The sequence below is a fragment of the Lontra canadensis genome, unplaced genomic scaffold (assembly GCF_010015895.1).
Source record: "Lontra canadensis isolate GAN:19392208 unplaced genomic scaffold, GSC_riverotter_1.0 scaffold38, whole genome shotgun sequence".
Classification (NCBI taxonomy): Eukaryota; Metazoa; Chordata; class Mammalia; order Carnivora; family Mustelidae; genus Lontra; species Lontra canadensis.
In genome coordinates this window covers 15,997,908-16,024,459 of record NW_022631032.1, presented here as the reverse complement: position 1 = coordinate 16,024,459, position 26,552 = coordinate 15,997,908, and the positions used below count along the sequence as shown (strand labels likewise).

Here is a 26,552-nt window from a genome sequence, read left to right as displayed (position 1 = left end):
GTGGCTTGGGAAACATGGCTTAGGACTACACTCCACAATTCTGACTTGCTGCTCACTTGCTTCATCTAAGCCAGATGTTACAAGAGATCTCAGAACATGTGGCCTCTCCCCATAATCTTTCTTTATATCATGGCAGAAGAAAGAACTTTGGATTAGGGACCAAAAGCTCTTGCCTTCTGGTCTTGGCTCTGTCAGGACACTAAATCTTTCCAATCCTCAGTTCTCTCAGCTATAAAATGCAGATGATGACCCCTGTCTTCTCCGCATTGTCAAGAGAATCAAATGAAATGGTCAGTTTGGAAGCTCCTTCAAAAGTATCAAGATATATTTGGAAAGTAAAATTTGTAATCTTACCCTTAGTGCTCACTTCCATATATTCCTCCTCTTAAGGACTTAAAAAAAATCAAGCCAATGCACTCCCCCAGCTTCCCTTAGTTTATCCCCCTTTAGACAGTCTGTCAATTTTTCATTGATATGCTTTCATTGGTATACTCTGTATCAGTCATGGTACTTTTGGGCACCTGGGTGGCTTAGTTGATTAAGCGTCTGCCTTTGGTTCAGGTCATGATCCCAGGGTCCTGGGATGGAGCCCCACATTGGCCTGCTCAGTGGGAAGTCTGCTTCTCCCTCTCTGTCTGCCCTGCCCCCTACTCATGTTCTCTCTTTCTCCCATAAATAAATAAAATCTTCAAAAAAAAAAAAATATATATATATATATCATGGTGCTTTTAGCTCAAGGAACGGAAAACCGGAACCCAGGCAACTTTAACAATAGGACACTTTATTATCTCATGATAAGGAGTCCACAGATAGGGCTGGACCCAGGGACAGTAAGTCAGCCAGTGTCTCCACCTCCTGCAACTCTTCTGGCTCTGACTTCACCTTAGGGTTGCTCTCATCCTCACCCTTGCTACAAAGTGGCTACAGTGGTTCCAGGAATCACAAGCAGACAACTTTTCCTTTGTATGCCCCTCTCTCTCTCTCTCTCTCTCTCTCTGTCTTTTAAGCTATAACAGCTTTCCGAGAAAAACCGTTCATGTCTTATTGATTAGAACTGGCCAAAGCCCACTCCTAAACCAATCTCTGGCAAAAGGGAACAGGATCCATATGATTGGCTGAGATTACTCAGGATTCACCCTTGAGCTGGAGACAGGGCTATTTTCTATACAGCCAGATGATGGAAAACGATCTGAAAATGATCAGGGCCTAATGGCTGAAAAAGTGGAGTGATTGGCTATTGGGTAGGCAGCCGAGAGCATCTGTGTCCCACATGCCGTAAATGCCCTGCTCATCTCCAGGGGCCTATGACTTCATTGCAAACCACTGACTTCTGACCATTAGCACCTGTATTTCTTTGCTTGTAAGCAATTTGGTCTACTGGGAGCCTGCACTGCTGCCCAAGAATAAGCCAGAAATACTGGGGGATTGATATTCCCACTCTGGGAATAGCCCTCAATGACTGATGAACTATATTCCCCAAGTATATAAATACCCAAGTTCCCTCGTCTCTGGGGTAAGATAACTCTGTGCTCTTTGCTCTGTACTGGCTTCCAGAATTTCCCCAGCAAAATTAAACTCCAGTTGGCCACAGTGGTTGCTGGCTTGACAATACTCTTACAGGCTGCCTTCCTTTTCCTGCTTTACCTTCTCATTCTGCTATGGCTTCTCCTTCACCTCCTTTGACTTCCTGTCTAGAGTAAGTTTTTTGGGAAACCCAAATGAACATACTATGTACCATATGCCAAACTTCTTCCTGAATTCAGAGTCTTTGTATATAATTTTCTCATCTGCATGGGAAATGTTTCCTCTTTCTTCTCACCTGATGCACTCATTCTCCCTTCCAGTCTTGGTGTAAATGTCACTTCTTTTCAGAATTCTTTGTTCGCCTCTCCTCCTGACACCACTCACCCAATCTTTGCGCTCCTATTCCTTAACAATAATTACAATGCTTCTAATTTAACTTTTTGTGTAATTTAATTAATTATTTACTTCCCATCTTTATCCTCAACTAGACTGTGCACAGCTTGAAGGTAGGGATGGTGTTTTTGGCTCAACACTGTACCGCTGGCCTCCAACACAATGTCTGGCACAAAGTAGAGGGTCAAGGACTTACTGGCTGCTGGAAGATGAGGGTTGTGAGAGACTAAAGATGCAAATTTGAGGTCATTCACATGGACAAAATGATCAAATCTTTCCATCAAATCTTTTCCATGAAAAAGATCTTTGATTCACATGACTTCTACTGAATCTACATTTGTTTGTTAGGGCAGAATATAACTTTTATACATGAGGGGATATCCACAATCTAAAAGAGAATCTTGGAGTGGTTCATTTATAAGAGATTCCACTCTAATCCCCTTGTTTTATTTATATATTACAGATTTCTACCTAAAATCCACCATTGATTCATTCATTTGTTGAATGCCTACTACTTATTAGGCATTGTACCTGGCAAGACCCTGGCACTATCTGGCTTCAACTGTTTTCAAAAGTCATGAGAGAGATTATATTGATGGAGATTCCTTCTCTGCCTCCCCTCACAGTCCTTCTACATTGAGCTTTTGGCTTTCATTAAAAGAACAAGGAACAATCTAATGAAAGTAATCACTATATCTGCTAAAAAAAAAAAAAGTATCTGAGGGCATTGTCTGTTTTGTCACTCAGTGCTCACATGGGATAAGTTAGTGATAAGTGGCATGAGGCACAGTAAAAATAGACATGCATGTTTGTCATCTCTTTGCCAGACAGCCTCTTTCTTAACTAATCCCTAAACCAGATCGTTGCCTCCGCATGTGACTGATGCAGGTTTTATGGGGCTTGAGGTTTATATAATTTGGAATCCTTTGAGACAAAAGTGCAAGACTACAAATAAAAATGTCACACAGAGCCTTGGAAATGGTATACCCAAGTGAGGGGTTCTGAAGTTCAAGCTTCACTGGTTTTGCAGCAAACCAGCATCTGACCTCGATTCAGTGAACCTGCTCTCCTCTGCCCCTTACCCCTGCCTGCCATGGTCATTCTGACCTCTATGCCTTGTTTATATTGATTTCTTACTTGAAAGTTCTTCCTCTTCCTTCTTCAATCTGTGGGCCATATTTTTTTTTCATAGTTGAAATCCCCAATGCCTTCTTTGATTCTACTTAGCAGAAAGCTCTCCCTTCCCAAAGGCCCACACGCTGTGAATATAGTCCAGGATATTTTGTCTCTTTTTGGCTTAAATTGCATCATAAATTGCTCTATTTAAGTACATATAGTGTGCCTTCTCCAATTAGTGTCCACTTTTTGGGGTATAGGGACTATTTCTTCACTTAGATCTCTCCTCAGTACCTACTAAAGTTCTGGGTACAGCAGTAAGGAAAAGAAAAAGGAAAGGTGTCATGAAGCAGAATTATGGGGTCTGGAGTGAAGCCAAATTAGTTTGAGTTCAACTTATTGTTGTGGGGCTTTAGGCTTAACCACCCTGAGTTCAGTTTTCTCACTGATAAATCAATATAATCATGATGTTTATTTCACATCATTGTGAGGATTAAATAAGAGCATTTATTCATTCACCAAATATCTATTTAGCCCCTCTCTTGGGCTATTTCTGGTACCAGAAACTTGGAACACATGTAACTGAGCAATAGTCTCTGTATGGGGTTTCTCATAGTTGAGTTGGGAGATGGAAATTTATAATGTAATAGAATAATACTATAGCACACACAATCAGAGCACAGTAAGTGCTTAATCAACAATTGTGCAGTAACTGACAGAATGAAGGAATTCAGAAGAGAAAATGGTTAATTTTGCAAAGTAAGTAGGTCTTCCCATATTTGCCACATCATCCCTATCTAAACACACTGTTTATTATAATGGATATGACAGTGTATGGGAACTTATAAAATGCTACATGTAAAGGAAAAATAAAACCAGAGGACAAAGAATGAGAGGAGAGAGGGAAAAGGAGAGGAAGAGAGGCCTCAAGGAGGCAAGAGGTGGGGAGGGACCTCTGTGGACCCACCTGGCCGAGTGTGCACTCCATGCCTCCCAGGAAGTCGGCCTCCTTCAGCCCATTGTGGTTGCTGCTGATGTCATGGACTTCAAACCGCAGACGCTGCACCTCTTCAAAGTAAAAGTCCACAGTGAACAGTTTTGAATACACCGGGTTTATGCAGGTGCGAATCACCTCTGTTCTGTCAACCTGCAAGGAGAGAAGAAGAGAAAACACCACCACAGATTAGGGCTTTTTATCACTGCCCTTTAGGTGAAATAATGTTACGGTGCTTCCCCTTCTTCCAAACCATAAACACCCTTCATTGAGCCACCGGAGTAAGCAGTTTGAAAATCCACAAGGAAGCACCATCAGAGAATGAGCCACATTTCAAGGAAGGAAATCTTATTAGACAGAATAATCTGAAGCTTTGTATTTAAAGACTTAGAGCATGTTGGATTGTTAGGGAATAGGGCAACAAGACGGATTAATGATTAGTGACTGCCTGGAGCCCTAGCATGAAAAAGAGTCTGACAGCACATCTGGGCTCAGGAGGAAAAAAGTCTCCCATAGACTAGTGATGTCTGATGGGCACAGTAATGGCAAAAGACCATACAGGCACCCCATTTTAGCCAATCCTACTCTAACATGAGTTTTGTGACTCCTAATTCCTAGCATAGTGAAATGGAAAGGCCAAGAGAGTAGGAATGAAGATGACTGCCTTTGGTCTCAGCTATGCCTTTAATTGAGTTTATAATGGTTGCTCATTCATTTCAATTCCCTGAGCCCCAGTTTCTTCATCAACAAAATGAGGATTCGAGGGTTCAAAGATGAAAAGCTCCTTCCTGCTCTAATAGTCCACGAGTTATGACTCCCTTTGCTTTCTATGATAATAACTCTCAATTAGCCTCTCTCTCTCAGATCCGTATCTGCCACTCTCCACCCTACTCTTGCCTTTGGAGACTGACTTCTATGGATGGAATATCCTGGACTTCCTTGCCTCTAGGTTCTGGTTTGGTTTGACTCAGCCAAAGGGAGGACTTAGCAGGAGATCAGACAGTGGGAGGGCAGAGAAGTGATGACAGCAGCACCAAGCCTCTGCACACATCAAGTCTGCTAGTAGACTCCATTCCACAGAGGGAGCTTTTGTGGGTTCTCGTAACACAATGCCCCCTCCCTCTCTTGACTCTTCAGACCACTGCCGTTACTATCCCTAATGAGCCTCACCATCCTTTGTTGGCTTCCTTCTCCCTTCCCATGCCCCCAGAAATTGTCCCTCTATAAAGAGTTTAAACCTTTAGATGAAACTCTTTGGGTATACCATCTCTTCTTGCTGGTACCACTACCGTTCTTTTCTTCTATGTCTTTCACATGTTAAAACACCATTTACAACACCACTGATATCCTGGGAAACTAACCCAAGATCTTAATGACAGCTATTCCAAATTATAGCTAAGCCATGATTTATGGTATCTCTGAACTGGAGATATCCATTACTCGAATTTTATGAATCAACTGGAGCCTACATGTACTTTTGGCTTTCAGATAGAAACATGGTCTCTTGGATACTTCCTGAGTGTTGTTCATTAGCACAAACTGGGAAAACCATTTCCTGTATTTTCATTAGAGTACAGAGAAGCTGCTCTCGAAAAACTGAAGGGAATACTGTCTTTAACCATATCGCGTGCGTACAGGTTATCCAGCAAAGAAAGAATTCTTGCTGCAGCATCCCCTACATTCTTGTGCTCAGTGTTTTGTCCCTGGCCCAACCATCCCTCTGAGCCCTGTGTGAGAGTGAGTTGTCCTGTAGGGAACGTCACCTGCTATTCCTGAGGGGATGGCCTATACAGGTTGTGAGGAGAAGGAGAATATGATTCTGGTCATGTCCCTGTACAACACACAGAAAACCAAGTCCCAAACTACTATTGACCAGCATTTTATAATAAGCTATTGTTCAGACCAATGGTTATTTGACTCAGCTGGCTTCTTCTGAAGGATCAGCTTCTATCTGAACTGAGTTTTCCATTTTGTAAATTGAAATTCAAGTTAGTTAACATATAATGTAGTATTTGTTTCAGGAGTAGAATTTAATGATTTATCACTTACATAAAACACCCAGTGCTCATCTCAATATGTACTCTCCTTAATGACCATCATTCATTTACCATTTACCAAAGACATTCATTCATTTACCATCATTCATGCCCTCCACCTGGCTCCACTCCAGCCACCCTGTTTGTTCTCAGTGGTTAAGAGTTTCTTATGGTCTGGGGTTCAGTCAGCTAAGCGTCTGACTCAGTTTCAGCTCAGGGCATGATCTCAGGGTTCATGAGATCAAACCCCACAAAAGGTTCTGTGTTCAGCAGGGAGTCTGCTTGAGAGTCTCTCTCTCCCTCTCCCTCTTCCCCCTGCTCACTCTCTCACTCTCTCAAAATAAATAAATAAATCTTTTTTTTTTCCTAAAGTCTTTTATGGTTTGCCTAAATTTACATTTTTATATAATATTCATTCAGTGGGATAGGATTGAATGTGTTGTTGGCTGTTTGTATAGGTGTAAGGATTTACTATATTGACATAATTTCTTTCAGTTGTTAAAAGATCACAGTTTTGAATAATAGCATAAGTCAGAAATTACAAACCAGCAGTCTGCAAGTTCAAGCTCACCTGGAGATGTTTTATTGGCCCCATTTAAAAGTACTTTCCCCCTTAACTTCCCAACATAAAAGGCAACAACAACAAGAAAAACCCAGGACGTCTAGGTGGTTCAGTGGGTTAAAGCCTCTACCTTCTGCTCAGGTCATGATCTCAGGGTCCTGGGATCGAGCCCCACATCGGGCTCTCTGATCAGTGGGGAGCCTGTTTCCCCCTCTCTGTTTGCCTGCCTCTGTCCCTACTTGTGATCTCTCTCTCTCTGTCAAATAAATAAATGAAATCTTAAAAAAAAAAAAACCCTTTTATAGGACTATTTTAAAAATATTTAAAATATTTTTAAAAATTTTAAAAGGGAGATAAGAGATAGGAGGTGGAAATTCCATCAAATCCCAGTCTTTGTTCCTCTGCTTTAACCACCCCCAGATGGCACAAGGGGCTGATATGCATTGATCCTGCTGCTTTTCTTCTCAATTCTTGATTTTCTGATGACAATCCCACATAGATAGAAGTTCATGTTGGCATCAAGACACACACCTCAGACAGTCTATCCAAGGCGAGCTGCCAACATGCAACATGAAATGATTTGGTTTTTGAGGGAAAAGACTGGTTGGAAAGAAATTAAGAAATACACATCTGCATTACCAAGATAGATAATTTCCAAAAATAATCTCAGAGTTAGTAAGAATCCTAAGAGCATAAAGGAGCTCAGAAAAGAATGTTTGTAGAGGAAGTGCTTGCAATACTAAATGCCTATTTAGAAGATGTTTCAAAACTTTCTGCATTCCTAGCCATTACAGAAGATGCATTATCTTTTCTGGAGACTGAAGCCAGGTTTAATCGGAGCAATAGAGCCTAGGATAGCTCATGTTTCTCACTGAGAGGTATGAAAATCAAGGTGATTGTTTCCAAAAGACCATCCACTGACAGTGCTCCCAGCTGCATCAGAATTCATCAGTGAGCTTTTTTTTTTTTTTTTAAACAACAACAACAACAACAAGTCATTCCTCTTTTTTATCACCAGTGATTCTGACTAAGCAAGTATAATGTAGGACCCAGAAGCCTGCTTTTTTTTAAGAGTGTCCCAGTCAATTCTGATGTGGGAATATCAACATAAGGGAATTTTGGAGATGGAGGGTCTATCTCTTGCTCTTTTGTGAGGTGTGTTGGTCAAAGTTTATTTTAATCTTGGTGGTCTTCTGTTACTCGGTCTTCAAAAAGTCCGCTTATCTCCTTTCCTCCCTAGTTGTAACAGCTGATATATTCATGTTGCTTTATAATTTGCAGAACATACTTAAGTCCAGTTTTTAATTTGATTCTTATAGCAATTATGTGATGTGACTTTGTAGTATTCTGTATATGAGAGAAATCAAGGACAAATATCAGCACAAGGACCAGGATGATAGAACAAGCACTTGAACTCAATGCCTTGTGACCTCACAGCCTGGACTATTTTCCTCAATTCAAGTTTATTTGTAAGAATTCCTTGAAAGAAATGGAAAATGCAGCTAGGCATAGTATGATAGTGATATAGTCCATTATTGAGTACTACTTTTGATGAGATGCCCCTTTAAAAATTTCATCTAAAACATTTTTGAGTATAATACTAAAGTATATAATAGTCAATACATATAAGAAGCCTGCTCTGTCTTAGGCACCTACTTAAAAAATGCATTATCCAGGTATAATCAACATGTAATAAATCACATCTACTTAAATTATGCAATTCAGTAAGTTCTGACATATGTATATACGTGTGAAACCACAACCACAATCAAGATAGTGAACATAGCCATTGCCCCTCCAAGTTTCTTCATGACCCTCTGTAACTCTTTCCTCTCACCCTCCCTCCCCACCCCATTTCCAAGAAACCACTGATCCACTTTGTCATAATAGATCAGTTTGTATCCTCTATAAGCTTATAGCATACAGTATATAGTCTTTTTGTCTTTATTCTTTCATTCAGTAGAATTATTCTGATATTTATTCATTGTTATGTGCATCAGTGGTTCATCTTTTTCATTGCTCAGTAATATTCCATGGATGGCTTCCACTGCATTGTTTCCAGTTTGGCTATTATACACAAAACAGCCATAACTACTCATGTACAAGCATTTATATGGACATGTATTTCTTCTTTTGGGTAAATACTTAAGATTGAAATACGTGTTATGTTTAACTTTCAATATTTGAATAGATGGGTAGTGGTATCTCATTGTGATGTTAATTTGCATTTTCTTAATAACTAATGATGTTCAACATCTTTTTATATGCTTACTTGTCATCTGTATATCTCCTTTGATGATGTATTCATTCAAATAATTTGACAGGCATTCTCTTTTCATCCTTTTGACAACATTACAAAGTGAGTACTATTATTAGCCCCTCTTACCAGGAGGTAGAAAGACCCTATAACTTTCCTAATTTCACCCAGCTTGCAAGAAAGAGGTAGGATTTGAACTTAGGTAGTCAAGCACCTACGTTTGTGTATCACATTCATGCTATATATTCATACAAATTTGAAGCTTTTCTACCTAAACTCTGTTGCTCAGAGTGATGCATAAGCCAGATGACAAATGTAAATTGTAGAAGTGGGGGGAGTCAGTGCATGAGGTTGTAGTTGTGCCTTTGCAGATCTGGTTTGTCCACTGGGCATATTAGAGATGGGAAACGCCCTGAACAACGACCACAGAGAATGGACTGTGCAGAGGACAAAGTCAGTATGTCATCAAGAAACAGTTCAAAGGGTCCTGGGCATGGAGCCTGCTTAAGATTCTCTCTCTCGGGGCACCTGGGTGGCTCAGTGGGTTAAAGCCTCTGCCTTTGGCTCAGGTCATGATCCCAGGGTCCTGGGATCGAGCCCCGCATCGGGCTCTCTGCTCAGCAGGGGGCCTGCTTCCGCCTCTCTCTCTGCCTGCCTCTCTGCCTACTTGTGATCTCTGTCTGTCAAATAAATAAATAAAATATTAAAAAAAAAGATTCTCTCTCTCCCTGTGCCCCTCCTCCCTCTCTCTCTCTCTCAAATAAATAAATAAATCTTTAAAAAAAAAAAAAAACAAACGTTCAAGACTATGCACAGAATAGCTGTCTGCCCCCTTGGGTTTCCAAGGGATGGAAAAGAGGTGAGGGATGTGAAGGTTAAACAATGTGATGTTATTAGTGGGGAAAGGTCAAGGCAGGAGCCCAAACAGATGCCAGTCACTGAGGGGTCTACAGTTTCTGGAGAAGTACAGGCCCTTATCCCAAAGATAACAGCTACTGGAGAAGAAAGTCATCATGGGCCCAAGAGAGGTGCAAGGATTCCCCCCACCCTAACTAAACAAATAGAGAAAATTTTCTATCTGGTTCTCAGAACCATCCACATGAATGTACTTATTAGCCAACATAGGGATACAGAGTGGGGTCCTACAGAGAAACTCTGGAAAGTACCGCCTATTTGAACCAATCATAAAAATTTCGTGGAAGTAGCACATTTCATAAAAGCCATCTCCTTAGGGAATTCTTTTGATCCTGCCCAGTAAATTATCTCATTCCTTCTTGAAAGGGATGGCAAGTTGGGTGGTGACCAATGGTGATGACAACTTTTCTGCTCAGGCAAAGGGAGGGGTGCAAATAAGAGATGATGAACCTAATTGTACACTTTCTTACCTTTCCATAGGAGGCACTTTTTTGTCATCTTCAGTCTTTACCTCCATTGATTTTATTTTATTTATTTTATTTATTTTATTTTATTTTATTTTACTGAAAGAGAAAGAAAGAGAGGGGATGGAGAGGGGCAGAGGGAGAGAGAGAATCTTTTTTTTTTTTTTTTTAAAGATTTTATTTATTTGTCAGAGAGAGAGAGAGAGAGAGTGAGCAAGCACAGGCAGACAGAATGGCAGGCAGAGGCAGAGGGAGAAGCAGGCTCCCTGCAGAGCAAGGAGCCCGATGCGGGACTTGATCCCAGGACGCTGGGATCATGACCTGAGCCGAAGGCAGCTGCTTAACCAACTGAGCCACCCAGGCGTCCCGGAGAGAGAGAATCTTAAGGATGCTCCGCACCCAGTTCTACTCAGCACTGAGTCTGATGCAGGGCTCTATCTCATGACCCTGAGATCATGACCTCAGTCGATATCACAAGTCAGATGTTTAACTGACTGAGCCGCTCAGGAGACCCAACCTTCACTGATTTTTTAAATTAACATGTAATGTATTATTTGTTTCGGAGTACAGGTCCATGAATCATCAGTCTTATACAATTCACAGCACTCACCATAGCATATACCCTCCCCCATGCCCATCACTCAGTCATCCCATCCCTCCCACCCTCCTCCCCTCCAGCAACCCTCAGTTTGTTTCCTGAGATTGAGAGCCTCTTAAGGTTTGTCCACCTCTCTGGTTTCACCTTGTTTCATTTTTCCCTCCCTTGAACTATGATCCTCTGTCTTGTTTCTCAAACCCCACATATCAGTGAGATCATATGATAACTGTTTTTCTCTGATTGACGTATTTCACTTAGCATAATACCCTCTAGTTCTTTTTTTTTTAATTTTATTTATTTTTTATTTTTTATAAACATATATTTTTATCCCCAGGGGTACAGGTCTGTGAATCACCAGGTTTACACACTTCACAGCACTCACCTTAGCACATACCCTCCCCAATGCCCATAACCCCACCCCCCTCTCCTAACCCCCTCCCCCCAGCAACCCTCAGTTTGTTTTGTGAGATTACGAGTCACTTATGGTTTGTATCCCTCCCAATCCCATCTTGTTCCATTTATTCTCCTACCTCCTTAACCCCCCCCATGTTGTACCCTCTAGTTCTATTCACATTGTTGCAAATGGCAAGATTTTTGTGTTTTTGATGGCTGCATAATATTCATATATATATATATATGTATATATATCACATCTTCTTTATCCATTCATCTGTTGATGGACATCTAGGCTCATTCCATAGTAGTTTGGCTATTGTGGACATTGCTGCTATAAACATTGGGGTGCACGTGCCCCTTCAGATCACTACATTTGTATCTTTGGGGTAAATACCAATAGTGCAATTGCTGGGTCATAAGGTAGCTCTATTTTCAACTTTTTGAGGAACCTCCATACTGTTTTCCAGAGTGGCCACACCAGCTTGCAGTTTACCACAATGTAGGAGGGTTTTGCTTTCTCCTTATCCTCACCAACACCTGTCATTTCCTGACTTGTTATAAAATGTACTTTTATTTCACAATGTAATGTATTTAAACTTGGAATGCATGTTATAATTGATGACATGGCATTGTTTAATTGGAAGTATTTTTTCTCAACAGATGATACATGAAAGTACTTCATTTTACCACTGATTTATTACTTTACAAATGATTCTATTAAATATATCATCCTCATTTTGCAGATAATAAAATCAAACTACATCAGAAAAGCAGTGGCAGAAGCAAGGCTCAAACCCAGTCTGTCTGACTCCAAAATATATGTTCTTTCTACTACATAATTTGTTATTGATTGAATAATATCCCTCAAAATTCATATGTTGAAGTTCTAATCCCCAGTACCTCAGAATGTGACTTTATTTGGAATAGAGTCGTTACAGAAGTAATTTGTTAAGTAAGGATGAGGTCATACCAGAGTAGGGTCAACCCTGATCTAATATGACTGGTTGCTTATAAAAGAAGAAATCTGGACACAGGTACACATGCATGGAGATGCCATTTGAACATGAAGAAAGAGATTAGAGTGATGTGCTTACAATCTGTGGAACACCAACAGTTACCAGGAAATCACCAGCAGCCAAGAGACAGACATGGAACAGAGTCTCCCTAGTGCCTTCAGAGGAACTAACTGTGGCAACACTTTGATCTTGGATTTCTAGCCTCCCAGGGTGTTAGAGAATAAATTTCTGTTGTTTAATCCTGTTTGTGGGACTTTGTTACACCACTTCTTATAAACTAAGACACCATTCTACTCTCTCAAGAAACATCCAGCCTAGCTTCTCTCACAGATTAATCTCCAAAAAGGCACTCTTCATCCACCAAAAACCTCCAAATGCTCTAGATGAAACCGAGTAAGTAGTTCAAGATTACGAATGTCTCTCTCAGTACTGATTGAAGTCTCCTTCATCTTCCTGCTATACACTTAACCTCTCAAGTAACGAGCTCTTGTGTCAGCTAGGTTCTATTTGTGGTGCCCTGGAGATGAAACTACCTCCTTATACCACCTGACATGGCTCCAGGCTTGTGTCATTCAGAGTGGACAGTAAAAATCACATCACCTTGCCCAGGAGTATGGCTCAGAAATAAATAAGATGAGCATGACCTTATAAGCACCTTCGGAGAGGTCTCAAGTGTCACAGTGATGGGTTCTGGGTCTTCCTCTTCCTGTGTCGCCCTCCCTGGTCCCTCTGGGCTGCCGGCTCCATCCAGACAGAGCCTGAGCCAATTGTGACTCAATGAGCATACTGGTGGGGGTCTCGAATATGTCTCCTTGTGCTGAACACCGCTTTGTCTGTACCTTTTCCCCAACATGAGGACCCAGTTTGTGTGACGTAGTTTTCTGATTTCTACTCCACATCTCATTGCATTGAGCCCCAGCCACTTAGCTTGGGGGTTTTGTCACTGTACCAGTGCTCTATAATAGAAATTTCCCTTGTGATGGGAGTGGTTTATATCTGCACTGCCCAGTATGGTAGCTACTAGCCAGATGTTGCTATTGGATACTTGAAATGTGTAGTGGACCCGAGGAAGTGAATTTTTAATTCAATGAGAGTGAAGCCCTCATGAAGAGGATTAGTGCCCTTATGAAAGAGATCCCGGAAAGCTCCCTTGCCCCTTCCACCACGTGAGGACACAATGAGAAGCTGGCAGTCTATGAATCAGAAAGAGGGATCTCAACAGGCAGTGAATTTGCCAGTGACTTGATCTTAGACTTCCTAGCCTCCAGAACTATGAGAATAAATTTATATTGTTCACAAGCTACCCATTCCATGGTACTTCCCAGTAGTTGAAAAATCTTTACCAATGTACACAGTTAGGTTTGAAAACCAGTAATATTATATTACCAACTGTTATGGCTCAGCTCCAAGGTACACAGAGACCAGGAAAACAAAACAAAACAAAACACTGTGGGATTTACTCTGTATGTCACACCCCAGCCCCTGGATCGGACTTTGTGTACTGGTCCATTTCCACTTTTTTGGAAACTGCCATTTTGACTCTTGCTCATTTTTCTATAGGATATCAAGACTTAGTGAAATAACCACATTATGGGTTGGTTTATTTGGATGTCTTATCCAAATGAGCACTCCATTAATGGTGTGCTCCCCAATTTGTGAAACAAGAGTTGGTGAATGTGGTACTTATTCTCCTTTGCAACTCCAGATCTTTCTGCTCTGCTCTGTGTCCCAAGAAACTGGCCTGCCTACATTGCTTTGTTTGGATTTTTCTGCTGGCTTGCCTCCTTTAGCCAATGGGAAGCACCAGTAGGAGATCATAAGGTGGGAGGAATGAGAGGCTGGTGTATTTTTCTTACCCCATGTTGCAATTTTGGCAGTGACTATGTCGCTCCCCCTATAGATCTCCTAGAATCCCTCCCTGCACTCTCTAGCTCTCCCTGGATTCTGATAACACTGTTCCCTCTGCTTGCCCAGTAACTCAGGTAGTTTTTACTACTGCTAGTCCCCGAGTATCTCATCATTCCTTGCTGATCCCTCCAACTTTGTCCATGCAACTATAAGCTGGTCCCTTTATTAACATCTCTTTTTTTGTCTGGAACTCTGATTCAGATATGCTCTTAAAAATGGGCCAAGATACTGCAAAAACATGGAAGAGCCTTCTGTATCCTAAGGGGAGATGAAACAGTGTCCAGGCTGGTGGCTCATGATGAGTGAATTCTATAATATTTTAGGACTTTGAAAAGTGGTAATCCATATAGGATTCATGTGGTAACTTCCTCTTAGCCACAATATCCTATTCCCCAACTGTGTTCAAATAATTGGTCATAAGGAACATTTACTGAGTACTTAGTATGTACCAGGCATTGTCCTAACCACTTCACATATACTATTCCACTCAGTCACCCAAACAACCACAGATTACCACCACCACTATTTTACATATGAAGAAACTTAGGGTCAAAGAGGTTAACTTGCCCAAAGTCACCAGCTATTAAGTGATGGAGCCATTTGGGATTTCCCCAAACCTTTCTTGGGATCTCTCTTGAAGGGAACAGGTCTATTTAGGTACCCTCTGACCACAGTGGTTTTAAGAAGTGCCCTTCCCAAACTCAATACTCCAAAAGCTCTTTGAGAGGAAAACAAGCTTTAACACCCTCAGCCGGGTGACAGACCCTAAAGTCTTTTCAGTGTGACTGTTGAGTGTCCAGTGCATCTCTCCTAGTCTTCCAACTTTCTCTCTCTCTCCCCTTTTGTATCTTGCTCTTCAAATTTCCTCCATTTAGCCAGAACCCCTTTAGAATGGCTCAGGAGAAATTTGGATGCTCTAAGCCAAGAGGACATAAGAAGATTCTATAACATAAATGGTGTTTTTCAGTCGTAAATCAATTGCCTTCTACCTCCCACTCCAGCTGTAAGCTGGCACGTAAATATCAAGCAATCAGAAACTGCCTCACAAAATTCACGCCTGCCTGCTAAAAGCAGGCAGAGGCTGCCAGGATCGGGAGTGGGAAGGTGTTGGATTGCAGGTCACCCCAAGTTGCAGCTACTGTCAGATCCTCCTCATACAGGAGCTTGGAGGCTAATCCCACACAAGTGTAAAGCAATTTGCACTTCACTCAGATGTTGGTTATTAACAGGATGTTCCCACCATCTCATCTCTCTGTCGCATCTGTGGAGTCCTCTGGAAAGGTCATCCAAGACTGGAGAGCCTTAGTTTTCTTATTAATTGATGTTTGAAATAGTGAACTGAAACTCATCTGCAGGGTGCTGCTTACATATCCCAAGTCCAACATGCTCACCAGCCCACACGCTGTGCAGGTGGACTCATTGAGGCCTGCCTCCACCCTCCTCATAATAGGTGTCCACGTGCAGGGAAGAAGCGAGAGGAGGTGATCACTAGCTTGGGGCCAGCCCCCTGGGTTCCAGTTTCCTTCCCCGCCCAACTCCTTTAGAATTACCAATATCCATTCTGCTTGTAAGTCAATTTCCAAATGTCCAAGTTGTGAATCAGTCATATGATCCCAGTGACTCTTCTCCAGTTGCCACTGGGTTGGGAAGAGCACATCAGCCTTCTGCCCCCGGGACTCTCTCATTAATCCAGGGGTGCTTACCTCTCCTCGACACTTTGCTTTTCTCATGAAGTATATGTTGCTGATAGCAAAAATCTCAGATCTCCGATCCTTAGTTAATCAAGTATGAAATGGCAGCTGCTTTCATCTTGCCCTGAGTTCAGAGTGATGGTGGGAATACGGTATTGCAAAGGTACCCGAGGCTACCTCTGTATTTAGTGAGAAGATTGATCACTTAGCAGTATCTGTCCTGGGTACAGGAGGAGGTAGGAGTGGCTTATGTGTCACATGTATGTCATTCCTCCTCCACTCCAGGGATTCAACATTTAGCAGAGGAAGTGGAGGCACATAGATATTAAAATGACATTCTTAAATTCATGAAGCTAAAGCTAGCAGTTGAGATGTAGCTTTAGCTAGATTTTCTGACTCCTAGTGCAGTGCTCCATCTTACCACATCAAACTTACTCCATGACTTCCTATGCAGCTATACAACTTCTGTGGTCCAGGGCCCAGCGTTTTAGCAACAAAGTTTTTAACACACACAAAAAGAATTCATATACATTCAGTCTTTGTTTATTTGTTTGTTTGTTTTTGGAGGCATTTTTGTGTGTTTGGGTGGGGGAGGTTGTGTTTTTTTTTGTCAGAGAGAGAAAGAGAGCGCGTGCACGTACAGGGATGTGGGTGGGGTAGGGGAGGGGCAGAGGCAGAGGGAGAGAGAAAATCTTAAGCAGGTTCCATGCTCAGGCAGAGCCCAACATGGGGCTCGATCTCACAACCCTGAGATCATGACATGAGCTGAGATCATGACATGAGCCGAAATCATGAGTCATACGCTTAAACAACTGAGCCCCCCCATGCGCCCCCAGCCTTTTTTTGGGGTGGGGGTGGTTTCATCAATGAGAACTAACCTCCCACAACATCTAAGACAAAATTCTAAAAAACAAATCCTCTGAGGGGGAGCAACCCTATCGAACTAGGCCACACCAAAAAATGGGCTAGCCCCTCCCTACACCAGCATCAGTCAAAGAGGTCCTTGAAACAAGCCAGACATGAGTGGTCAGCTAAGAGAATGGCACATGATCAGATATCACTGAATATCTCTTGAATGGGAATACTTCAAAGCGGCTTTTCTGAAGCATGTGCTATAGTGTATCAGAAGCAGCTCCTGGAAATAAAGCATTCTGAAATCAAGTGAGTTTTGAAAGCCTTGTCTGCTATATCCTTTTCTTAGAAAGTCATCATGCAGAATTATATTACAGGCTCTTGAGTTCTGTAGTAAAGAAATGTGCTAACTTTTCTAGTATTTCCAAACTTTAAAACCCTCCTTTTCTTCTCAGAAATACACCTATTAGTATCCAACAAAACATATTTAAGGAATTTGCATTAAAGTTTTATGAAAATAGGTACGGTAGTAGAGAGAGATGAGTTTCTTCTCAACCTGGGGTAGATTCCAATATGTGCCATAGGCCCCTGACTCTCTTTCCACCATCAATTTAGACCAAACAGCTTTCTTTAGCCCTATGTCACAGGCCCTGCTGGGTGACAAATCTGGGGTGTTGCCCAACTGAAGGTCAGTAGTTACATACCTGGGTCCTCTTTCACTGCAACCCAACAGTCAGTACCCACTCCTTTTGCCCCATTTCTCTCTCTGTCTCTTGATAGATAGATATATAGATATAGATCAGTCTACAGATATCTCTACCTATATATCTATATTTATCTATCTCTATATATCATGTTTTGCTTTACTACTTTCTAAAAGATTTCTTCTTAAAGCCAAGGGATTTCCAACATTTTACGATATTTGTTATCTAAAAGTTGAAGTTGCTCACACAGGGTTGAGAGAAAGTATAGCAGGATGGACAGCCCAAATTTTGGAAGCACATTCTCTTTGTTTAATCCTGATCATCTGGGCCCTGAGTCTACCCTTTGGTAGGCTGAATACTAGAATGTTCTAGACAATTATAGACAATGACCACTCCCCATTCACCCCAGAAGATTCAAGCTACATCGCATTCCACAAAGCTCTCCAAATGTATATCTCCCCCCCCCATTCCTGTTTCTTTCCTTGCAAACATCAGAGAGAGAGGTTTTGATAAATGAAAAGGATGGGTAATCAGAAAATCAATCTTAACGGATTTTCAATTCACTGCCAACCACTCAGATAGACTGATTCTTTTTTTTTTTTTGATAGACTGATTCTTGATGGCAAGTATTCTAAGGCTGTCACAAGATAATGTCTTTATTAGAAGAGGAAAAAATCCTTCTCTTTATTTTTTCTCCTTCCATTCCTTAACTTCCACTTCCCCTGTCTTTATACACACATGTACATACAGCACACAATGCTTTTTTTTGTCAGATCATATGTTTCTTTTAGAAGCATCTTCCCCTGGTGCTACAGCATCACTCACACATTTGTCAGTAATTCTGTCATACAGAAGAGCTTACATTTTGGGGTGTTTCACTAGGTACAAGCGCTATTAGGGAATGGAGCCAAGTCTGTAAGTGATGAACTTTCCCATCACACTATCATCACCATCAGCATCATTAAAATGAGCACCAAAAATCAATATTTATTGCAAGCCTACATTTTACAAGCATGGGGTTGGGTACTCTCATGATCTAAAGAAGGAGCAAATCAATAATATCTGGAATGTGCTGACAGCTTACCATGGACTCTGTGCTAAGTTCCTCAGTCTCTCCCTGAAGCTACACAGAAGCCCTCTGTAGGCTCCTTGCTCAACAGGTGAGAGGGCTCAGGAAATGTAATCCAAAATATTGCTTTCTTGTAGCAACATCAGTGATTTCAGTGCCTAACCTTTGCCTCCTGGAGGACTGTGTTTTCACTTCAAACCTTTTCTTATGTCTTATTTATTCAACTAAAGTTAATTCTGCACAAATGCTTTTGATTAGCAATTTGTACTCATTTCCATGCATTCTTTTATTCGCCGAGTGAAGATTTAATGAGTGCATGTCAGCACTGAGCTAGGTCCTAGGGATTCAGCCTTAAACTAGATACATTACCATTCAGCCCAAAGCATGGAGTTGAATTTATAATATAATGTCCTACTCAAGGTTCCATTTATTCTGTGGGAAGCCTTGAGTGCACAGGAAGGACATTCTGCATAGTGGGGGCAATCGGCAACACTGTAGTGCCCTGCAATGGATCCATTCCTGCTCAGAGAAAGCAAGACGGGAAACAAATTCTCCTAAGCAACATCTTTAGATGTACAATATGTGTGGCAAATACGAGTGGCTCTTCATCAGTTACAAAAGCCCATTATGCACATTTTATCTGATCCGGCAGCTGTTTTGGGAGCTGGGCTAAATGTTTTTTGTATTTGTACAGCAAGACATCAGACTTTCAGGAATTAATAGGCTGAGGACTAAATGAAGCAGATTTTGGTTTCATACAGAGAAGACCTTCTTACAATCAGAAAAACCTGAAGAAGGAATAAGGTACAGTTTAGCAGGAATGAAGAAGAAGAGATTTAAATAAGAGATGCAGGGAGGGGTGAGGAATGGACTAATTCTTAAGGTTTCTTCTAACTCTGGGATTCCAATTCTGCGCCTAAATCCAAATATGGATTTAAAAAAAAAAAAAAAACTGGCTTTGATGGGGGCGCCTGGTGGCTCAGTGGGTTAAGCCTCTGCCTTTGGTTCAGGTCATGATCTCAGGGTTCTGGGATCAAGCCCTCCATCGGGCTCTCTGCTCAGCAGGGAACCTGCTTCCACCCCCACCCCGCCTGCCTCTCTACCCAATTGTGATTTCTCTGTCAAATAAATAAAGTCTTAAAAAAAAAAACTGGCTTTGATGGCCAGAGAATGGATGGTTTTTAATTACCTAGAGAATAAGTTTAGTGGTTATAGATTATCCATGGTTCATTTCCAGCTCCCTGGTTTTACTTGACCCAAAGTGAGGTCTATTTTCTTGGTCTAGTACATATATACAAACATAAACAAAACAGAATGAATGTATTAATCGTGACTTTTTATTTTCTATATTTTTATGCTTTGACATCTTGGGGCCTTGTTGACTGTGGAGGAACTGTCCCTGTCAGGGCTGGCTAATTCTTAGAGATAGTAAAGAAACCTGGATTGTGCCCTTCAAGAGCAAATCAGACAATCCAGTGCTCATACCCCCAGCAACCTCTTTTGTCCAGCTCTTGCGCTCTGAGCCATGATTCCCCTATCCCAATCAGCCCAGGGACAGGTCTCAGACAATTAGGATTAGCCCCTATTCTCTGGAGCTCACTGAAATTATTTAAACTAGAGAATCCTAACCCTCTTACCCTGCCTTGCCCATTCTTCTCCATGAAAAGCACAGTAAAGCCTCTAGCCCATGCTTCCCCTCATCCCTTCTGCCTCCTGATTGACCCCAGTATTTCCTCATGTGGCCTGGTATGGCACAAAGCATGTCTTCTGTTTCTAGGGAAATAGGAGTACATATCTCTTCCTTTGTGACAGTTACTTTTGTGTCTATGTGTCTCACCACGCCTGATTTCAAGGTACCCTTGAAACAATGGAACTATAAGCAGGCTGACAGTTTGATAGAAAAGAGAGAGAACTAAAATGGAAATTTAGGGATTATTCTGTGGATTTATTTATTTATTTAAAAATATTTTATTTATTTATTTGAGAGAGAGAGCAAGCAAGAGAGCACGAGCAGGGGGAGGGGCAGAGGGAGAAGAAGAAGCAGATTCCCCACTGAGCAGGGAGCCAGATGTGGATGGGGGTCCATCCCAGGACTCTGGGATCATGACCTGGGCAGAAGACAGATGCTTAACTGACTGAGCCACCCATGAGCCTCTGTGGATTTAATAGCTTTTCCCTGGACACTATGATTAGCAGAGGAAAGAAGCTGACATTTTTTGAGCATCTACTTCATACAACTGTAATCACATTATATTACTTAAGTCTCAGAAAACACTAGCATTGCAAGGTAGATATAATCAAATGCTTTCACTCTAGAGACCAGGACACTAAGCCTGAGGAAGTTAAATAACGTCCAAGGTCACATGTTTAGCTCCTGGCAGTGCTGAAGCTGAAGCCAGGCTTTCTGTTCCAGGTTTTATTGATTTTTTTAAAATATTTTTTTAATTTTTTTTATAAACACATAATGTATTATTAGCCCCAGGGGTACAGGTCTGTGAATCGCCAGGTTTACACACTTCACAGCATTCACCATAGCACATACCCTCCCCAATGTCCATATTGATTTGTTTTTTACACCACACCCCAGTTACCACTTTCTACACCAAATATGAATGTCAGAGCAGCCTGCTTTGATTTAGCTTCAAGGTGGCAAACAGAATGGGAATGGATTCTGTTCATTTCTTACCCGTAGAGCCAGTTGGATCCTTGAGACAACAGCATATGCTAAACTTGATGGATGAAAAAAGCATATTTATAAGCAAGTAATATGGGTACGGGATGAGGCATATGAGGTACTGAAACTCAATCTGTCTAGTCTGGCTTCTGATGGGACTGGCCTGTGGCTGATGGAGCCAAGTGTTTCCTGGCCCTAGCCTCAGGCAGAGCTCTTCTACAGCTAAATGCCTTAGCTCAGCTCTCCAGGTTGGGATGATCCAAGGCTTAATTCTTGGACTGCTTTTATTTTATCTCTACATTGGCTGCAATCCTATGGTTTTAAATAAAACTGATAGACCAATGACTTCCAAAGTAACATCCCAAGCCCAGATATCCACCTTGAACATCAGACACACAAATTAATCTGCACTGTCCCCACCCCAATCTTGGTGCAGTGACACAGAGCTTCTGCCCAAGGAGAGAAGAAAAGCTCCAAAGGAGTGCTCTGTCAAAGAGGGCTGGTTTTACTTTGAACAAAGCCTGGAGAAGTTCTCCTAAACACCTTGATGTTGAAAACCTCAGAGATTTTGGTGATGAGCAATGAAGAGAGGGCTAGAAGGCCCATGATCCCAGTAGCAACAAGCCACCCGGCAGTCCAGCCAGAAACTTAACAGAGAGAACCAGGGAAAGGGAAAGCCAAGAAGAGTCCTTGGTGGGGAGGGGGTGCATGGATTAGGAAGTCTGACGCATGTTCTAAGTTGCCCCCATTCAGGAACAATCAGAGCAGAACATGAGGCAGGGTAGACACCAAAACATCTCCTAAACCACGCAGAGATCCATCAGCCAAAGATGGAAGCCTTATAAGCTCAAGGGGATTAAGTACAGATTCAGACGAACAGCAGGTGAATAAGCTACTCTACTCAGAGATGACTCCTAGGAAGCCAGGTTTTAAAAGTAAAATCATACACATTCCTGATGGTCTGGGAGACTGCGTACATATTCAAAGTTCACCCTTTCAGGACAGACTGGAGAAAGAATCTCAGAACTACAGTTAAATAGGATGCAAAATTGGAACTCCTTGAACTCTAAAAACAGTCTCCAAGCTCCCCACCCATTCCCCCTGGTCCGATGCCCCACATGCAATAGTAAGCATGAAAGTATAACTGGACAAGGGGGTATAAGCACAGACTCAGCTACCTGCTCTGTCCCTCCAGTTAACATTTCACAGGTATCTCAAACTTGAAATGCCAAAACAGAGCTCCTGATAACCATCCCTGATATTTCCAAGGAAAATTAGAAGGAAAAAATTCCAAACTAATGAGGAGACGGGAATAGCAATTTTATCATTTGAGCAAAAGTAAGGAAAATGAACAAAAGAAAATAACAATGTAAAATAAATAATAAACACAAAATATGATGGAAGAAACAAAATGAATAGAACAGGCAGTGCATAAATGTAGAAGGACTGAATTCTCCCATTAAAATACAAAGACTGTCTATTGGCTTAAAAAACTGGTTAATGCAGTTTATAAGAAGCATAGTTAGAGAAAATAATAAAGATTAAACATAAAGGGATGAATTCAATAAAATACAAATTTAACAAAGGCAGGATTGGTGATAGTGCTAATAAACAAGATGGAATTTAAGGTTAAAGTACTTACCAGAGTAAACAGAGGTGCCATGAATTTATAAGTTGAACAGTTTGTGAAAAAGATATGTAAACCTGAATTCATGCATACATAAAGATCATCTGTACATATGTGAAACAAAACTTAGGCAAGAGAATACTATAAACATACAATTACTATGGGAGATTTCAATATCCCTGTCTCGAAATGGACAGATTTAATAAATAAGCAATACAACATATAAATAAACAATAAGCAATAAATAATAAACAATAAATAAAAATTCCAGAGGAATTGGCTAGTACAATAAAATAATTGTACATATAAGCACATAATATACATGCATATAACACATATGTGAATTAAAACACATATGCATACATGTATATACACACATGTATACTCACATATGTACACATACATACCTATCTTATTCTCATTAAATAGGAGACTTTTTCTTTATGTCTATGGAACAATTATGTAAATTGGCTTTATAATTAGCCATCAAGTTAAACTTAATAAAGTTTAAACAGTAGAGGTTTTATATAACAAAGAATCCAGTAAAAATAGAAATAAGAATTAAAAAGTGCCAAAACTCTTCTTTACATATTTACTTCGAAATTTAAAAACAAAATTGATAGATAATCTTTGTGTTAAAGGGGGAGTGAAAAGAAATTTCAAACAACCTAGAAAGCAACTAACCAAATGCTTATCAAAACCTATGGGACTCTTTGGAAAAAGTATAGCCTTAATTAATAGTTTTTATTAGTAAAGAATAAAAATAAAAATATAGAAACTTGGTATTCATCTTAAGAAACTAGAAGAGCAATATAATAAATCATAAGAAACTAGGAGGAAGAACAAATACAGATAAAAACTTATCTTGGGGTGCCTGGATGGCTCTGTTGGTTAAGCATGTGGGACTCTTCCTTGGTTTTGGCTCAGGTCATGTTCTCAGGGTTGTGAGATCGAGCCCTGCAACAGACTCCACACTTAGTGTGGAGTCTGCTTGAGAGTCTTTCCCTCTCCCTCTGCCCCTCCCCCCACTCAACCACTCATGCTCCTGCTCTCTCTTTCTCTCTTTCTAAAATAAGTAGATAAAAAATCTTTAAAAAAAACAACCTTATTTCAACAAAACAGAAGACAGGGAATACAAATATTAGAAAGGATAAGTAAATTTGAGAGGTGGTTCTTTGAAAATTAGTGTAAAATAAAATAGACTAACACCTAGCAGTTGGAATATAGATAAAAGAAAAAGAACAATCACAGATGTAGAAAAGATTAAAAGAATGTTACATGCAAATTATTTCCCAAAGGGAAATGATTGCTTTGGCAAAATATAAATTACTCAAACCTCTTTAAGAAGTGGAGAAGTTGAACAGACCAACAACTGTAGACAAGCTGGAAGCTGGTGAAGGTGATTCTAGAACCATCATTGAAAAGGGCACTAGGACCATAGGGTTCACAGCTGAGATTTATCTAACCTTTATAGAATAGATAATTATCATGTTACTTCAACTATTACAGGCCATAGAAAAAGCTAGACAGCTCCCTAATTAATTTTATGGAACAAGCATAAATTCATACCAAAATCTGATAAAGAGTAGTAGAAAAATAGAGAAGCATACCCAACCTCATTTAGGAATATAGATATGAAAATTCTAAATAAAATTGGCAAAAGAATCCAGCAGTGTATACAAAAATACAGTAAGACCAAATAGAGTTTACTCCAGTGATACAAATGGAATTAAGTATCAGGACACTTACCAAAATAATTATATCAATACATTAAAGGAAAGAAACCCTGTGATCATATCTATAGATACAGAAAATCAATACTAAGTAAAATAGAAATGGCTGGAAACTGCTTAAAAAACTAGAAGCAAACCAAATCTAAATAGAATAAATAAAATAATAATCATTTCAATTAAAATCAGTAATTAGACCAGAATTCCCATTATTATTATTACTATTATTTAATATTGTTTGAAATTGTTTGGGGAAAAAAAGAAAATTAACTGGTAGATACATTGAAAATTATAGTTGAAATGACCTCTTTTTTGCTAATTCTATGATTGTATATCTACAAAGAATCAAGACACTCTAATAAAATCTACCAGTATTAATATGAGAATTTGGTAATGTGCCTAAAGATAAAATATAAGAATACAGAAATTTGAAAAGCTATTGACCTTTCTCTACTTAACAGCAGTACACAGAAAAGAACTAGAGGAAATAGTCCACTTACAACAGTGATAAAAGATTTATTTAAAAAGAAAGGTGGGGGGTAAGTACAGAGGGAGAGGGAGAGAGAGAATCTCAAGTAGACTCCTAGCTGAGTGTAAAGCCCAACCCAGAGCTTGATCCACAAACCTGAGATCATGACCTGAGCTGAAATCAAGAGTCTGATGCCCAACTGACAAAGCCACCCAGGTGCCCCAACAGAGAGAAAAGATTTTTTTTAAATCTTGCAACTAAATTTATTTTTATTTATTTTATTTTTAAAAGACTTATTTTAGAAAAAGAGAGAGACAAAGTGTGGGGGTAGAGGCAGAGGGGGAGAGAGAGAGAGGAGAGAGAATCAGATTCCTCAATGATCATGGAGCCCATGACCCTGAGATCATGACCTGTGCTGAAATCAAGAGTTAGATGCTCATTGACTGAGCTACCCAGGTGCCCTGGAACTAAATTTATTTTTAAATTAAACTTTTTCCTAAATTTGGAACTAACTGTAGTTTCATATGAAATTTTAAGATATAGTACAAGGAGTTCCTTTGTACCCTTTACTCAGTCCCCCCCAATGGTAGCATCTTACAAAACTACAGTACAATATAACCAGGATATTGGCATTGATACAATCAATATACAGAACATTTTTTAAAGATTTATTTATTTATTTGAGAGGGCGAGAGAGAGAGAGAGAGAGAGAGAAAGATAGAAAGAGAGAGGAGGGGCAGAGGGACAGAGAGAGAGATAATCAAAGAAACTTCACACTGAGCATGGATCCCCATGTGGGGCTCAATCTTACAACCCTGAGATCATGACCTTAGCCATTATCAAGAGTCAGATGCTTAATTGACCGAGCCACCCAGGAGTTCTAAGACCTAAAAAAAAAAAAAATATTTTTTAGAGATTTTATTTATTTATTTGATAGAGATAGAGAGAGGACACATGCCGGGGGAAGGTAGAAGGGCAGACGGAGGGAGAGAAGCAGAAGACTCTCTGCTGAGCAGGTAGCCCGGGATCCCTGTGATCACAACCTGAGCTGAAGGCAAATACTTAACTGACTGAGCCACCCAGGCACCCCTAAAAAATTTTTTTTAAGTAGGTTCTATGCCCAGCATGAAGCCCAATGCAGGGCTTAAATTTATGACCTAAGCTGAGAGCAAGAGTTGGACACTTAATTGACTGAGCCACCCAAGTGCCCTGACAGAACATTTTCCATCACTATGGGGATCCCTCACATTGCCCTTTAAAGCCACATCTGCTTCCCTCACTGCTTCCCCCACCTAATCTGTTTTCCATTTCTAATACTGCATCACTTCAGGAATGTTATTTAAATGAACTCGAATGGTATGTAAGCTTTGGGGATTGACTTCTTTCCCTCAACATAATCCTCTGGAGGAGATGCATCCAAGTCGTTGTGTGTATCAGCAGTTTGCTCCCCTATATCGTTAAGTAGAATTCCATGGTACGGATGCACACAGTTCAACTATTCCACTTATGAAGGAACATCTAGATTGTTTCTTGTTTTCAGCAATTACAGATAAAGCT

The 26,552-nt window shown here is 40.5% G+C and overlaps 1 protein-coding gene across 2 annotated transcripts in view; it reads right to left on the bottom strand.

The window, feature by feature from the left end:
* The window catches only part of CPNE4 (copine 4), a 475,067-nt gene that overhangs the window by 159,750 nt on the left and 288,765 nt on the right, over positions 1 to 26,552 (bottom strand). For both annotated transcript variants that reach the window (XM_032869701.1, XM_032869702.1), the window contains exon 3: positions 4,001 to 4,180. In XM_032869701.1, coding sequence (XP_032725592.1) covers positions 4,001 to 4,180 — 180 coding nt within the window. The remainder of the gene's footprint in view (positions 1 to 4,000; positions 4,181 to 26,552) is intronic.